The following is a 14366-nucleotide window of genomic DNA, read 5'->3' on the forward strand; positions in this document are numbered from 1 at the left end:
CAGAACGCTTCTGGATGCTAATTGGTTAATACAGTGACCCAGTAATGCTAAAATACAAAATATAGTAAAAACTATAATGTGAAACACATGCTCACCTAGCTACTGAGTATCACTGTGCAGCACTCATGGAAGCCAACTATTAACCTTAGCACTGGGTAAGTTTACATGTCTGGGACTATATGTTCAAGCAGAAAGCTGGCACTTAACATAACATTTTAATGATTTTTTACAATTATTTATTATTAAGTAACTGTTTTTGCTTATAAAATATACTCGAGTCTGTGTATTACAATGATTTTACCATAGTTAATGAGGTTCTAAGAATGCCCTATATTTCTGGTAAAACCACTGTAACGTATGGCCTCTTGTGAGCAACAGCAAAATGATAGTAGACGCTAATGTTCAATAAACAGTTAATTTAACTGTTTTTGTTTAATAGTTATTCTAAAGTATAGTATAGTAGTTATTCATTAATCATTAATAGTAATCGGACCAGTAATTCCTCCACCAAGTAACATAGTTTTTATTGTACTGAGGCCATATCCACACTGAAAACACATTCATTTTGCTGCTTCACACCTGCTTCACACTAGCACAGCATTTCCCTCCACCGGAAATGGAACATTTTGAAAACGCACTCCATTACCGCATACTTTAGAAAATGATGACATCAGGAATTTGAAGTTTCAAACAAAAACAAACTAGTGAGGACGTGATCTAAGTTTGCGGTTGCAAAGCACAGGTGTTGTTTTATTGTTATTTTACAACGACTTCGAACATGGGTTATCGAATTAGAATTTTGAGTCAGAACTATCAGTTTTATAGAAAATCAATAAGGTATGAGTTGGCTGTTTTGTGACAACTGTGTCATTTAGCTGTGACTATTTTCACAAAATAGCACAGCCTTTCCTACCTTATTGATTAATTATTTTACATTATTTCATAATCATTTTATTTTTAAATATTTTATAGCCAGAAACGTTATTCGTAAGCATTAATTGCTTTATTTTAAGCAAGCCACTAGACTTAATATAGAGGTGTTTGTTTAAAAGTCAAGTAAGCCTAGGCATCATGATTTAGAGTCATTTGGTTTTTAGGCATTATGATTTGGATAAATCCCATCTGATTTCTGAGTTACTCTTCTAACAACAGGGACCGTAGGGTTTCTCCAGCCCTGTGTAATTACCTCTCCAATGACACTGTAGCCCTGTGGTGTTCTAATCATGCTCAAGCCTACTTAAACCTTGGTCCTATCACAAGAACTCTAAGCATGAATAAATAAGTAGATGAGAGTTTACTGCAGATATTGACTACATCCCTTACATATACTATACTGAATCTACTTCTGAAATTCATAACCAAATAAAAATTACATAATTGTTGTTTGATAAGGCATCATTATTATTACTGCTCACACTCAGAGTTAGTGATTTGAACAAACCCCTTACCTACCATATTAAACTTTCGGTTATAGACATGAATGATACCTTAAAGGGATATTTCAACCAAAATTTAAAATTCTCTAATAATTTACTCACTCTCATGTCATCCCAGATGTGTATGACTTTCTTTCTTCTGCTAAACACAAATGAAGATTTTTAGAAGAATATTTCAGCTCTATTGGTCCTCACAATGCAAGTGAATGGTGGCCAAAAGGTTGAAGCCCCAAAAGCATGTTAAGTTAGCTTAAAATAAGACTCTAGCAGTTTAATCCTTATCTTCAGAAGCGGTGTGAAGCAGCCACCTACTGGTTGGGGCTGGTCAAAGGTGGAAATTGATAGTAAAAAAATGACTTAAATTATGATCTGTTTCCCAAACCTATCATATCGCTTCTGAAGATATAGATTTAACCACTGGAGTCATATGGATTACCTTTCACTAGATTGCCTTTATGTGTATTTTGGAGCTTTATGTTAAATGTATTGGTACCCATTCACTTGCATTGTATGGAGTTCAAATATTCTTCTAAAAATCTTAATTTGTGTTCAGCAGAAAAATGAAAGTCATACACATCTGTGATGGAATGGGGATGAGTAAATGATAAGAGATTTTAAATTTTTGAGTGAATTATGCCTTTAAATTTGTATGGCTTGTTGAGGAGAGGTGTGGTTTTCTAAACGATTTTTTCTGTTGGATGATGAAATGGGTGAAATAATGTATAGCTACAGAATTGCAAGGAACTGCAAAAAGGCAAGCAAAAATCTAGTTATAATATGAATTGATTCATGTATATTTTCATACAACTTTTTATTTAGTATTTTCATTTGATTTTATATATGTAGATACCAACCTATACTTTACTCTAAGAATGCTATCATGGTCCACCGAATGACTGTGGTTGTGCCCTGTATGACACAGCCAATCCATCATACAACAACAGACCCTGTTGCTGCCAGACCTTTGCCGGTTGAAGCTGTTGTCACGCTTGTCTGGTGGAGAGTACATAATTCACAGTTGATTTGCTTGCTTCAGGTGGTCAGAGCTCAGTGATGTGAGGCCAGTGAGATCATGCATTTATTTATGATGACTTTATATCAACATTGAGAGAAAGACATTAAAAATGTACCATTACAAGAGCTTTTAAACACACTTTGCTTATTTCTAATTCGTAACGTACAAAGTAAAGTATAATATAAATACTTCAAGACTTATGACTATACTGTTATATTTATTTTAAGGGTATTTCTTCAATTAGGGTAACTTTCCTAGGATGAATAATAATAAATCATTAAAAAATACATTTAAAAAAAGCAATCATTCTAGTTGTAAAGGATAGCTTTAAACTTTTATGTCTCTTTATTTACTTTCCCTTATTTTTTTAAAGGTGCAATATGTAATATATTTACTGTACTAAAGCATAAAATGATCATAAAATGTTGGAAATACTGGCTTCTCCGAAAACAATGCTACAGCCAGTATATTCTACTTTGAAATGTCCATTCTGGGCCAGAATTTCTGTTTGTGTTTTGGCCTGTGTGATCCCACCGACTGCCCATTCACCAATAGTATTTCCACATCCCGGGTTGCCAGATTTGAAACAAGTTAGTGGGCAAACACAGCGCGCTGCAGCCATGGAAGCCAGCATTTAGCTAACATTGACAGAGTAATAAAAATCCACATGAGCTGCTTTATAATTTGCAAAAAATAAAAACATTGCAAACGTATACATTAGCTGAGCATCTTACAGTGTAAGGCTCGTCGCTTGCCATTGTCAGTTTGCTCATTCCTGTTGCGTGTCCTCAACCTGGCAATCTGCCTGAGCTTCGAGTCTGGGGGAGGGGGAGACTACTCTCTCCAATATTTTGAATTTGGATTGCAGTATCCATTTTAAACGCTTGATGTCAATGTTACATATTTCTCCTTTAAGTGTTGAAAGATAAAATGTGAAACAGTTTCTCTAATTTGGTCTTGCCCCCTAACAAGCCTATTTAACTTCACATCTATAATAAAAATCTATATAATACCTATATAATAATATGTATATATAGTCTAAATAACACTATATTATCTATAAAACATTTTAAACAATTTTTTACTTTTGATTTTTTACCAGAGAATTTCTTTTTATTTACATAAATTCAGTTTATTGACTGCTAAATATCTTAGTAGTGATAGAAAGGCTTAAAAAAAATTTCCTCCAAAAGCTGTCAAAATATTTCTACTCAAAAAATGTCATTGCCCTCACACACAGTTCCAAAATTCCACATCATCACACATTAAGCTAAAAACCACTTAAAGGTTGGTCAAGCCAACATCATATTTTTTATTTCAAGACATAATTTGAAGTTTGATTTTTCAAGATTTCAAATAGTCAAATGAATAATCCTTCATACACACACACACAAAAAGAAACCTCACAAAAATAATGTTCTGATTTCTTATATTTCCCAAAACAATCATAGACAAGACATGCTTGATATCCTGCTGTAATACTGAGAAAGAAAGAAAAAAAAAACCCTGATAACATCATCTGTTAAGGGTTTCAAGACGAGAGGGCTCAGGCAACAGAACTACAAACACTGTGAAGCCCATTACCAGAAGCATTCGCTCGAGGACTGCATACATTACAGCAGTTTAATGAATTCCTCAGGAACATTCACTACATTCAGTTGAAGTGATACTCAGATTGTTGGCATATAGCCTAACAATGGTTAGAGTTCAGAAATTGAAATAAAGAGTAAAACATCATGGCTATAATGCAGCACTAAGTCTGACTGACTGGCTTCACAATCACACCCAACGCCAATCAAAGCCAACACGTGCTCATTACAATGTTTGGTGGAACTACATCCTCAACGAAAAAGGAGCTTTTAACAAGACTTTTTTTCTGAATAGGTACATATGTGCTTAGAAAGGTTTCTTCATTACTTTTTCAGCCACTCAGATAAAGGAGGTCGTTACATATCTATGTATACATTATATCATTGCTCTCAATGTTCTCAGATAAGCTGAAATATAACGATATTTATACAATAAATATAATATAATTTATTGTATAAATGTCCAAACTTCAATGATATATATACACAGTATATATACACACAGTAACATAAAAAAGACATATAACGTAATTTGTACAAAAAGATATCTTTTTTTTTTTTGGTCAAAATTGTTTTTAATCATATGATGTTCCAACAAGTGCAAGTGAACTGTACAACAAAAAAAAGCATGCACCCCATGGCATTAATTGCTAACATTTTCAATTTGACACATTTAGTGAACCTTGCAATACCACAAAATGATAATCCACTCCTTCACTGGGCTATATAATAAATGCTGCATTAAATGCTAATAAGTATATAAATGTCATCCAAAATATATTAAAGAACACTAAATTTGGACTGGAATCAATCAATGGACAGAATACTTCCCTTTAGAAAAACAAAACAAGTAACATTAGATTTTCTAAATTACCTGCTTCAAACATTTTTACTTGTAATTTAACAGCTGATTTTTTTCTTTTCTTTAACAAATTAACTTTTTGTTTAACACAGCATACTGTTATCACCAAACAACCCCTCTAAAGATGGGTTCATGGTCCACTTTACGGATAATAAATGAGAAAGTTGGAATATCATACAGATCAATACCGCTTCTTGTTTCGAAACATAACCACTCGTGTGGATGACGGAACATATGAAATAATTATTCATCTACATAACATAAAATACACACCAAAGTTTGCGACTTTTGACATTTCTCACTTACAAGACTATATACCCATTATCAAGATAATCACTGACCAAAATCTGTATAAAAGTTTGTTTATTATTATATGAACTGTAATTAATTTGTCCAAGATTATTGACCAGTCTGCCTTTTATATTCTCAGTATGTTTGTTATTTGCGGCGTTTGGCTCTGGTCTCTCCCTCAGTCTGTGGTTGTGAAGTGGACTGGCGTTGAGCACTGAGGGACTGCAGGGCCTGAACCTGCTGCAGACGTTTACTGAGCTCACCCTCACAAGCCTGCACAAGTAGTGCTGCCCTCTCACTGTCCCAGACCAATATCTCCATCATGACCTTCACTCCCAGCCTCAACACCATCTGCATGTACAAATACATCCATAAGTCAATAAAACTCAATTGAATATTTTTAACACAATTAATAAAATACCAGCTTATCCTATCTGCCATCACACTCTGTTTATTTTTAAATCTATTTTTAAAAATCACTTAAATGTATTAACTGTAAGTTTGTGTTCATATCATTCAAAACACTGAAAAATCTGAGTGCCCCCTACTGATATATAACTCAGTCCATAAAATAAGGCCTAAATTGTTTTCATTTTCTTCACCTTTTAACTCACCACTATATAACTGGTGTAAAAGAATGATAAATTAGCTTATTGTGTGGTTCTCTGGAATTCTTAATTCTGATTGGTCAATGGTGCCATCCAGTGGTCAGATATTGCTCTGTAACAACCGCACATCCGGGATTAAGACGTATCGGACCGCTTCTGCGAGCCATCTCTCCTGCTTCTCGGCTCACTGTGCGATCTCTACAAGTAAGCTAGTAAAATAATTTCAACTCAAATCAATGTTTCATGTGCATTTATTTGTCAAGTAGTCTTGTAATACTCTGAATACTGAAGAATCAGACAGTCATTTTTACAAAGTAAACACCAACAGAACTCCGATGCAAACCAGAGGTTGATTTCAGCTGTTCAGCGATTTCTTTCCTCTCAAATTAATTTCAATGCAAATCAACATTTTATGTTCATGTATTTATTAAGTTGGTTAGTAGACACGTAATAAGCGGAATAATGTACAGTCAGACGGTTGTTATCGCAAAATAAACCCCTTCCGGGCGATCACCATGGCAGGGTTTATTGTGCGATAACAGCCGGCTGACTGTACATTATCCCTTACATAATGACCGCTAAAACCAGGGCCGATACTAGGATGTGTTAATTTCACTAGCTATGTTTCCATTCAAGTTGCAAATTTAATACATGCGAAAATCATAATATTGCACAAACAATGTGCAAATAAAGCCACGTTTCCATTCCATGTGTTCAAAAGAACAAAATCGTCACTTTCATATAAATTGTTGCCACTGTGACTCTTTTATTAATAAAATACTCACAGTTTAGAGTACACAGACAAAACTGCACATCACAGTTCTGGGAGCACTATGTGTGTGCATTCCTCCTTCCTTATGTCTTAACTGTGTGGATCAATAATATATTTTTGAAAAGTGTCAATAAACCTGCTCTTCGGCACAGTTCAAGTTTGTATTTGACTTATTTTTCTCTGCAAACTCTTTGCAGGCTTTGGATTTTCAGGACACTGTTATTTCAGGATGACCAGAGCAGCATTGGCCCGCTGGTTAGTCCAGTTATGAACAATTTATTCAGTCACATAATTTTTTTGATGCGCATCTTGTATTCCTAATAAATTCAATAGGAGTTCATCCGGTAAATATTTTTCTATCACAGTTTATGCACATCTCTTCTTATCGAATAAAATATTTTTCCACCTTAAGCGAGCGTGATATTTTTAATGCGTATTTTGTTTGCATCTTAGTGTTTCCATCCAGCAGTTTATATGCGATAACCCAAAATGTGCAGAAAAATTTGTGAATGGAAACCCAGCTATAGTCAGCCAGGGAGGAAGCATCAGAAGTTTCTGAGAGGGCTTGAACCCTCCCTTAGAACGGGCCATGCACTGAACTGTACAAATAACCATTATCCAAGGCAACCAAATTCCTACATATTTTTTTACATCACTCTGTGGCTTCTTCTCACTTAACAAAATTAATTTACTCAAACCAGTGTCATATCCATGTACTTATTAGTTTAAGTTGCCATGTATTAAGCAAGATAATGCACAGTCAGTCATTCATTATTGCAAAATAAACTCTTTCAGGTTGATACAAGATCTGAATAGTAGTGATCATCTTGCTGTGGTTTATTTTGCGATAATGATCGTCTGACTGAAGATCTATAGCTTACTTTTTATGCTTAAGAAATCGTGTACATCTCCGAACACGCTTGTGGTCTGATAATGTACCTGTAGTTCCTCACTGGAGAGTCTGGTCTCTGGTTGGGTTTTGTCCTTCAGCACCATTAGTGTTCTGGAACTGAACCCTGCCACGGACTCCACCTGCACCCCATCTGTCTCATCCAGTTTAGAGCCTGCAGCAATGACAGCCAAATTTTCCCCTTTTTAAAGATAATGCCCTGAAAGCACTGGAAAGATTAGGGTTGTCACAACAAGAGATAAACTTTTGATCATGTAAGCTGCAACTTTTCTTCATTCCCCCAATACTGATAAAATGAACTTGTTTGAACTTGTGCACTATTGTTTCTAAAAAGCTCAGCAGCACCACCTAGTGTCAAAAAAGTAATAGCAATACTGATAAAATGAATGAACATTTTTGAACTTGTGCAATGTTGTTTCTAAATACCTCAGCAGCACCACCTAGTGTCAAAAGAGTAATAGCAATACTGAATAACTTGCAAGGACTGCATGTTCACTGAGGGATTTTTTTTTGTACTGCTAGTATTCTGATATAAGGCAATGATCGGAATAGCATACTAACAGAATAGCATACTAACATACTGCTTTTACTATTTTTGCAGTATACAGTATGCATACTGTTCACAGAAATTTTTTTGGAATGCTTGGAATACCTGGATGAGTTATGACATTTGCCAAAATGTGAAGTATACTACAAAGCACACTGCCTGGAATACTGAATGCACATGCAATGCAGTGTGTTCAACTTAACCTTCTATTTCCAATGTGACAAATGAACGAGTGTAATGAACCAAATAAAAAGTTGAAATTTTTAACATCTCTATTTTGACACATTATTTGATTAGATTGCCAAAAGTCACACAAAACTAAATTAAAAAAGCAAATAAATACCATATTTATTTTTATGATGATAACTAGTTGCCCCTCACATACAATGAGATGAAGTCATGTAACAACAATGTAGTATACTACTGTTTGAAACGTAATCATTGCATAAAGCCTGCTTTCTTTACTATTTTTAAAGAATAGTAAGCAGTATACAGTAAGTAGAAAGTTAGCATCCAATTCCGAAAATAGCCAATGATTTACTTTGATCATAATCCTACTTTTTTCTTGTGGCTCTTGGCTGTTTTCTTGCTCAATAGCTTTCAGATAGAGCTGCAGTAATTCTTTGGACTGTCGCTCCTCTTCCCTGCGGTCTAGCATTCTCTGCAATGTGTCCTGCAGGACCTGTGTTTTCTGCTGTGAGAAGCCCAGTGCTGAGGCCAGACTGGAGCATGGCGCATCAATCAAACTCTGTAAAGCACATGTATATAAGCTACATCACAACAGTAAAACATTGGCTATTTGCATACTACATACATATATTCATTATATGTTGATAATAAAGGTAAGATCAGTATGATCTACAAAGACAAGAAAGGGAAGGCTCTTTAAGACAAGATTAAAGGGATAGTTCACCCAAAGATGAAATTTTTCTCATAATTTCCTCACTTTCATGCCATCCATGATGTGTATGACTAACTTTCTTCAGCAGAACACAAACAAACATTTTTTAGAAGAATATCTCAGTAGGTCTATACAGTGCAAGTGAATGGTGATCAGACCTTTGAAGCTTCAAAAATCACATTAAGGAAACATAGAAGTAATCTCTAAATAAAAGACTCAGTGTTTAAAGGAATAGTTCACTCAAAAATGAAAATTCTCTCATCATTTACACACCCTCATGCCATCCCAGATGTGTATGACTTTCTTTCTTGTGCAGAACACAAATTATTATTTTTAAAATAATATTTTAGCTCTGTAGGTCCATACAATGCAAGTGAATGGGTGCCAAAATTTTGAAGCTCCAAAAAGCAATTAAAGGCATCATAAAAGTAATCCATAAGTCTCCAGTGGTTAAATCCATGTCTTCAGAAGCGATATGATAGGTGTGGGTGAGAAACAGATCAATATTTAAGTCCTTTTTTTGCTAGAAATTCTTCACCCTGCCCAGTAGGGGGCGATATGCATGAAGATTGTGAAAATGATCTGTTTATCACCCACACTTACCATATTGCTTCTAAAGACATTGATTTAACCACTGGAGTTGTATGGATTACTTTTATGCTGATTTATGTGATTTTTTTAGCTTCAAAATGTTGGCACCCATTCACTTGCATTGTATGGTCCAAAAGAGCTGAGAAATTCTTCTAAAAATATTCATTTATGTTCTGCAGAAGAAAGTAAGTAATACACATCTTGGATGGCATAAAGGTGAGTAAATAATTAGAAAATTTTCAGTTTTGGGTGAACTATTCCTTTAAATCAATATCTTCAGAAGCAATAGTATAGAGAAACAGAGTGAGAAACAGATCAAAATGTTAAGTCCTTTTTTAACTCTAAATCTCTACTTTCACATGTGGTGCCTGTTTAGTTTCACTTTCACATCTGAAAGTGACTGTTAAAGTGGAGATTTTAAAAAGGACTTAAATATTGTTCTGTTTCTCACCCACACCAATTATATCGCTTCTGAAGATATGGATTTAAACACTGGAGTCATATGGATTCCTTTATGTGATTTTTGGAGCTACAAAGGTCTGATCACCATTCACTTGCATTGTATGGACCTACAAATCTGAGATATTTTTCTAAAAATCTTTGTGTTCTGCTGAAGAAGAAAGCAAGCAATACACATCTAGGAGTAAATGATAAGAGAATTTTCATTTTTTAGTGAACTATCCCTTTAAACAAAAGCAGAATCAAGCAGACCTGGAGATCTGCCTCGGACATGAGGATAATGCTGGCCAGGTCCTGTCTGAGCTGCTCTGCCAAACTGTGCCAGGATTCGGCCCCATCAACACTGTCCACTGCACCTACCACCAGATGAACAGACTCTCTGCTAGGCCCTGCAGTTCCTCTGTCAGCTAGAAGCATATCAGACTAGATTAGTGATGACATTTGAGAAACAAATTAAAACCAATCCTGCAATAGGTGTAATCTCACCTTGATGCGCAGGCGACCACGTTTCCTTGTCATGCAATAGCATGAACTTCGTATTTGCAGGCAGACACAGAAAGTAATCCTCATCTTCTATGACGGTCCCATCATATTCTAGCACTACTGTGACTGATGTACAGGGACTGAACCCAAGAGCCTCACATCCTGTGGGTGACAGGGACAAGGAGAATGTGTCAAATGACAAATACAGCACAAGATGGAATATCAACCTTTAGAAATCAGTGATGGGCTTATTACATATTAAAATAAGGGCAGGAATATGGGAGAGTAAGAGAAAGTGTGTATGTGTCTATGTTGAACACTGACAAAAAAGTACCAAAGTTACTACAGTTCTACCATATTATTGGACACCTACATGAATAAAGTAATAATTTTGTAACATGAGAGAGGGAGCTGCGGGGACATAACAAATTCAGTTTATATATCAAAGCATAAGTGGCTTGCATTCTGAAATAAATGGGCATGTATAAGTCTCCACCTGAACTGTTATTACCTATGCCTACGAAATTTAAAGGTGCACTCGGTAATTTTTTCCTAATTAAAAAAGTTGTACTCCTCAAGAAATTAGTTGTAATTTGGAAACATATGTATAGAATAATGAGCACTCACATGAGATGAAGGCTCCAGTTATATCAGTAACATTATAAAAGCTGTTTTATTCTACATGGAGAGGGTCCCCTCATGGGGGCTGCCATGTTATGATCACATGACCAGCCAAATACTGCTCTCATGATCTCAGTAACTGCCCTGTTTTTGGAAACTTTCACTGGATTATCATGACTGAATAGTGCATTTCTACAATGAAATATTTGACTGAAAACCATTGCGTTTATCAGTGTAAGTCTAAGACAACACAGACAATGACTGAGTGCACCTTTAAATTCTAACCGAAGTATAAAACACCACGAACACGACAAAGGCATAAACTGTTACCTCAAGTAAATACCTCATCTCACCGACTTTTGTTACACCAATAACAACACCGTAGTTTTAGCATAATAAAATAAATCAACTTTCATGGTTTAAATACTGAAACAAACTCACTTATTTTCTATCTCACCTTTTATTTTGAGCTGATCCAGAGATGCCACCGCCAGGCCGTAGCACTTCTGCCGGGCGATGTTACACACTTTACACGCTTTTAATTCTGTCATGATGATTGTATTGTGTTTACAAGTCCATTTTTCAATATAATTAGGCACTCAAACTCTGTTTTTGTGTGTTATTTTGTGTCTAAAAACTCATAACTCATTGCACTTCATATTTTGACCATCCGTGTGGCACCGTATGACATAACGTTTGAAAATAAATTCATTTCGACTTCCGTGTTATGATATGTGTCGATCGAATCTGCATCGGCTTGCTGACCTAGTTCAGACTGAAGTTATCGAGTATGAGCGAACTGATATTAGCTTCCTGACTAACAGCTCTGAGAAGATGGCATCTGACCAGCAAAACCAGGTAGTTGAGCATTCTGAAAGTTAACAACATGCGTTTGGGTTGTTCCTTTGTGGATCTTCATAGTTAATGCATGACTTGTCTCGTATAGCTCAGCTCATCATATGTCTGTCCTGTGTTGTTTTGGAAAGTTGTAGCTGGTTTTGCTAGCGCCCTGCAACCTTTCTCATCTCATGCAGTTAGACAGATGTGTCAGACAGCTGCAGGCCACACAACAGCACATGCAGGAGATTTCACTTCTAAAGACACCTGCCGCTGCAGATCTGAATGTGATCAGACACAGTGGAAATTATATAAACACCTTGCAGACAGTGGCATTTGCTTTTTGGCTATATTCAGTCATGGCATTGACCCTGGAAACAAGCTTGAGTCAGAAGACACTTTCATCCAGTTTCATTCAGTTAAGAAGTTTATTTGTTGTGTGTTTAAGCTATTTCTCAAACAAAGTTACTAAATATTGCTGTAATAATTAATAAGGAGTCTGCTTTGTGATTAGGACATGAAACTGGCTTGATAGTTCTTGTGCATTTTCTTTATTCAATATTAGTATTATGAAAAATATAAGTCTATAATAAACTGTTAAACAATAAAAAGGGTATTACATGAAATTAAGCTCTACTGATGTGATTTTTAATTGAGAATATTCTGAGGATTTCTTGTATTCTGATAGTTCAGTGCACCAATAGGCTATTTGTAGTGACTAACATATATAATCAGGTTTTGGAAGATCTGCAGTTTTTAGTCCACCAGAGATATTGTTTATGATGTATCTTAGAGGTGAAAGATCTTTGCTGGTAACCAAAAGGTTGTTAGTTTAAGCCTAACAAGGCATGATCTTTGAGCCATCATCATTTTGCCCTTGAGCAAAAAATTTAAAGGAATAGTTCACCTAAACATGAAAATTCTCTCATAATTTACTCACCCTCATGCCATCTCAAATATGTATGACTTTCTTTCTTCTGCAGAACACAAACGAAGATTTTTAGAAGAATATGCAAGCTCTGTAAGTCCATTCAATGCAAGTGAATGGTGACCATAAATTTTAAGCTCCATAAAGCACTAAAAGGCAACATAGAAGTAATCCATAAGACTCCCATTGTATGGATTTACAGAGCTGAGATATTTTTCTAAAAATCTTTGTTTGTGTTCGCAGAAGAAAGAAAGTCGTACACATCTGGGATGGCATGACGGTGAGTAAATGAGAGGGTTTTCCTTTTTGGGTGAACTGTACCTTTAACCCAAGGTTGCTTTATGGATTCTGTAGTAAGTGTAATTCACTTTTGGATAAAAGAGTCAGCTAAATGGCTCATTAGTAAATTCAGTAACGTAATTTGAACATTGCAGGACAACTTAGTGTTCAATAGTCGATCTAAACAGAGGGTATCATGCATTGATGTGAAGCAGATCTTCCGGAGAAGAAAAATTGATTGCGTTTGATGGTTATTAAATAATAAAATACAAAATGACTGATTTGTCTACAAGGGGAGTCTCGGCCAAGTTAAATGCCTGGTTCAATTTCATAATGATGATAGGAAAGAATTGTGGGCGACCTCTAACTGCAATCGAACTAGTAGATCTAAAGATCTAACTGCTGCTGCTCCTGCAATCATTGTACAGTAATTTTAAAGACATTTGTATTGCTGAAGTTAATGAAATCTTAAAGAAACAAAATGCAGTTTATTGTCAGGTGTAATTAGATTATCAAGTCAATACTCAATATCTAAAATCAATAATATTTATTATCAAGTAAACTTTAAAATCTGTTCTAAGTTCTAGTGTTACCTCTAGTTCTGTGCCTGTTTTCTGCAGTCTTTTACAGTACAGCTGTGATGTTGTTAGCATGGGATCTGCTTTCACATTATTTTGGGGCTGTGGTATTTATTTTCAATACTTTTTCAGGTTCATAACTGAAATCAAGACAGTAAAAAAGAAGTAGGTTTGTCCTTTTGACCTTAGTGTGGAGGTACAGGCTAGGATTAACAAGAGACACGCACTGAATGTTGGGGTCCAAAATGCAAGCTGTAGACAAGATAACTTTCAACAGTCACATAATCAAAGGACAAGAAGGGTAAAGAGACTATTGGTTGTGTATTTTGAAATGTGTACACCTACAAAGAAAGATAGACTTTGAGTAGTGTATGAATGAAGAGACTGTAACACTGCAAGGACTATTAAAAAGCTCAGTTCATTTGAGATTTATTATTGGTAGATCTTATCTTTGTCTCTGTTGTTGTTTTTGGAGATGGATAATGCTGTCCATTACCTTAATGGGTCCCTAGGGCAAACATAGACTAAGCATAATGGAAACAATGAACAAAATACAGTCTGGTTCATTTCCTTGTTAATAATGTTAGTGTTGATATCTTCTGCTCAGTTTCAGAATGGCATCAGTCTTTCTCCTGTATCTTTGAGCGACTTTACACCGC

The 14366-nt window shown here is 35.4% G+C and overlaps 2 protein-coding genes across 3 annotated transcripts in view; one reads left to right on the forward strand and one right to left on the reverse strand.

Moving 5' to 3' along the window:
* Positions 1-3827: 3827 nt before the first annotated feature.
* Positions 3828-11827, reverse strand: LOC127419175 (DNA fragmentation factor subunit alpha-like). Its single transcript, XM_051660358.1, has 6 exons — positions 11543-11827; positions 10468-10626; positions 10234-10388; positions 8589-8778; positions 7513-7637; positions 3828-5544 (listed from the first exon to the last, which is right to left on the reverse strand). The coding sequence occupies exons 1-6, from the start codon at positions 11634-11636 to the stop codon at positions 5341-5343; spliced, it is 927 nt and encodes a 308-aa protein (XP_051516318.1). The 5' UTR covers positions 11637-11827; the 3' UTR covers positions 3828-5340.
* A 49-nt stretch (positions 11828-11876) lies between these two features.
* The window catches only part of LOC127419172 (peroxisomal membrane protein PEX14-like), an 83656-nt gene continuing 81166 nt past the window's right edge, over positions 11877-14366 (forward strand). For both annotated transcript variants that reach the window (XM_051660354.1, XM_051660355.1), the window contains exon 1: positions 11877-11943. In XM_051660354.1, the coding sequence (XP_051516314.1) occupies positions 11920-11943 (24 nt within the window). In that variant the 5' untranslated portion in view covers positions 11877-11919. The remainder of the gene's footprint in view (positions 11944-14366) is intronic.

This window comes from Myxocyprinus asiaticus, chromosome 28 (genome assembly GCF_019703515.2).
Source record: "Myxocyprinus asiaticus isolate MX2 ecotype Aquarium Trade chromosome 28, UBuf_Myxa_2, whole genome shotgun sequence".
Taxonomy (NCBI): domain Eukaryota; kingdom Metazoa; phylum Chordata; class Actinopteri; order Cypriniformes; family Catostomidae; genus Myxocyprinus; species Myxocyprinus asiaticus.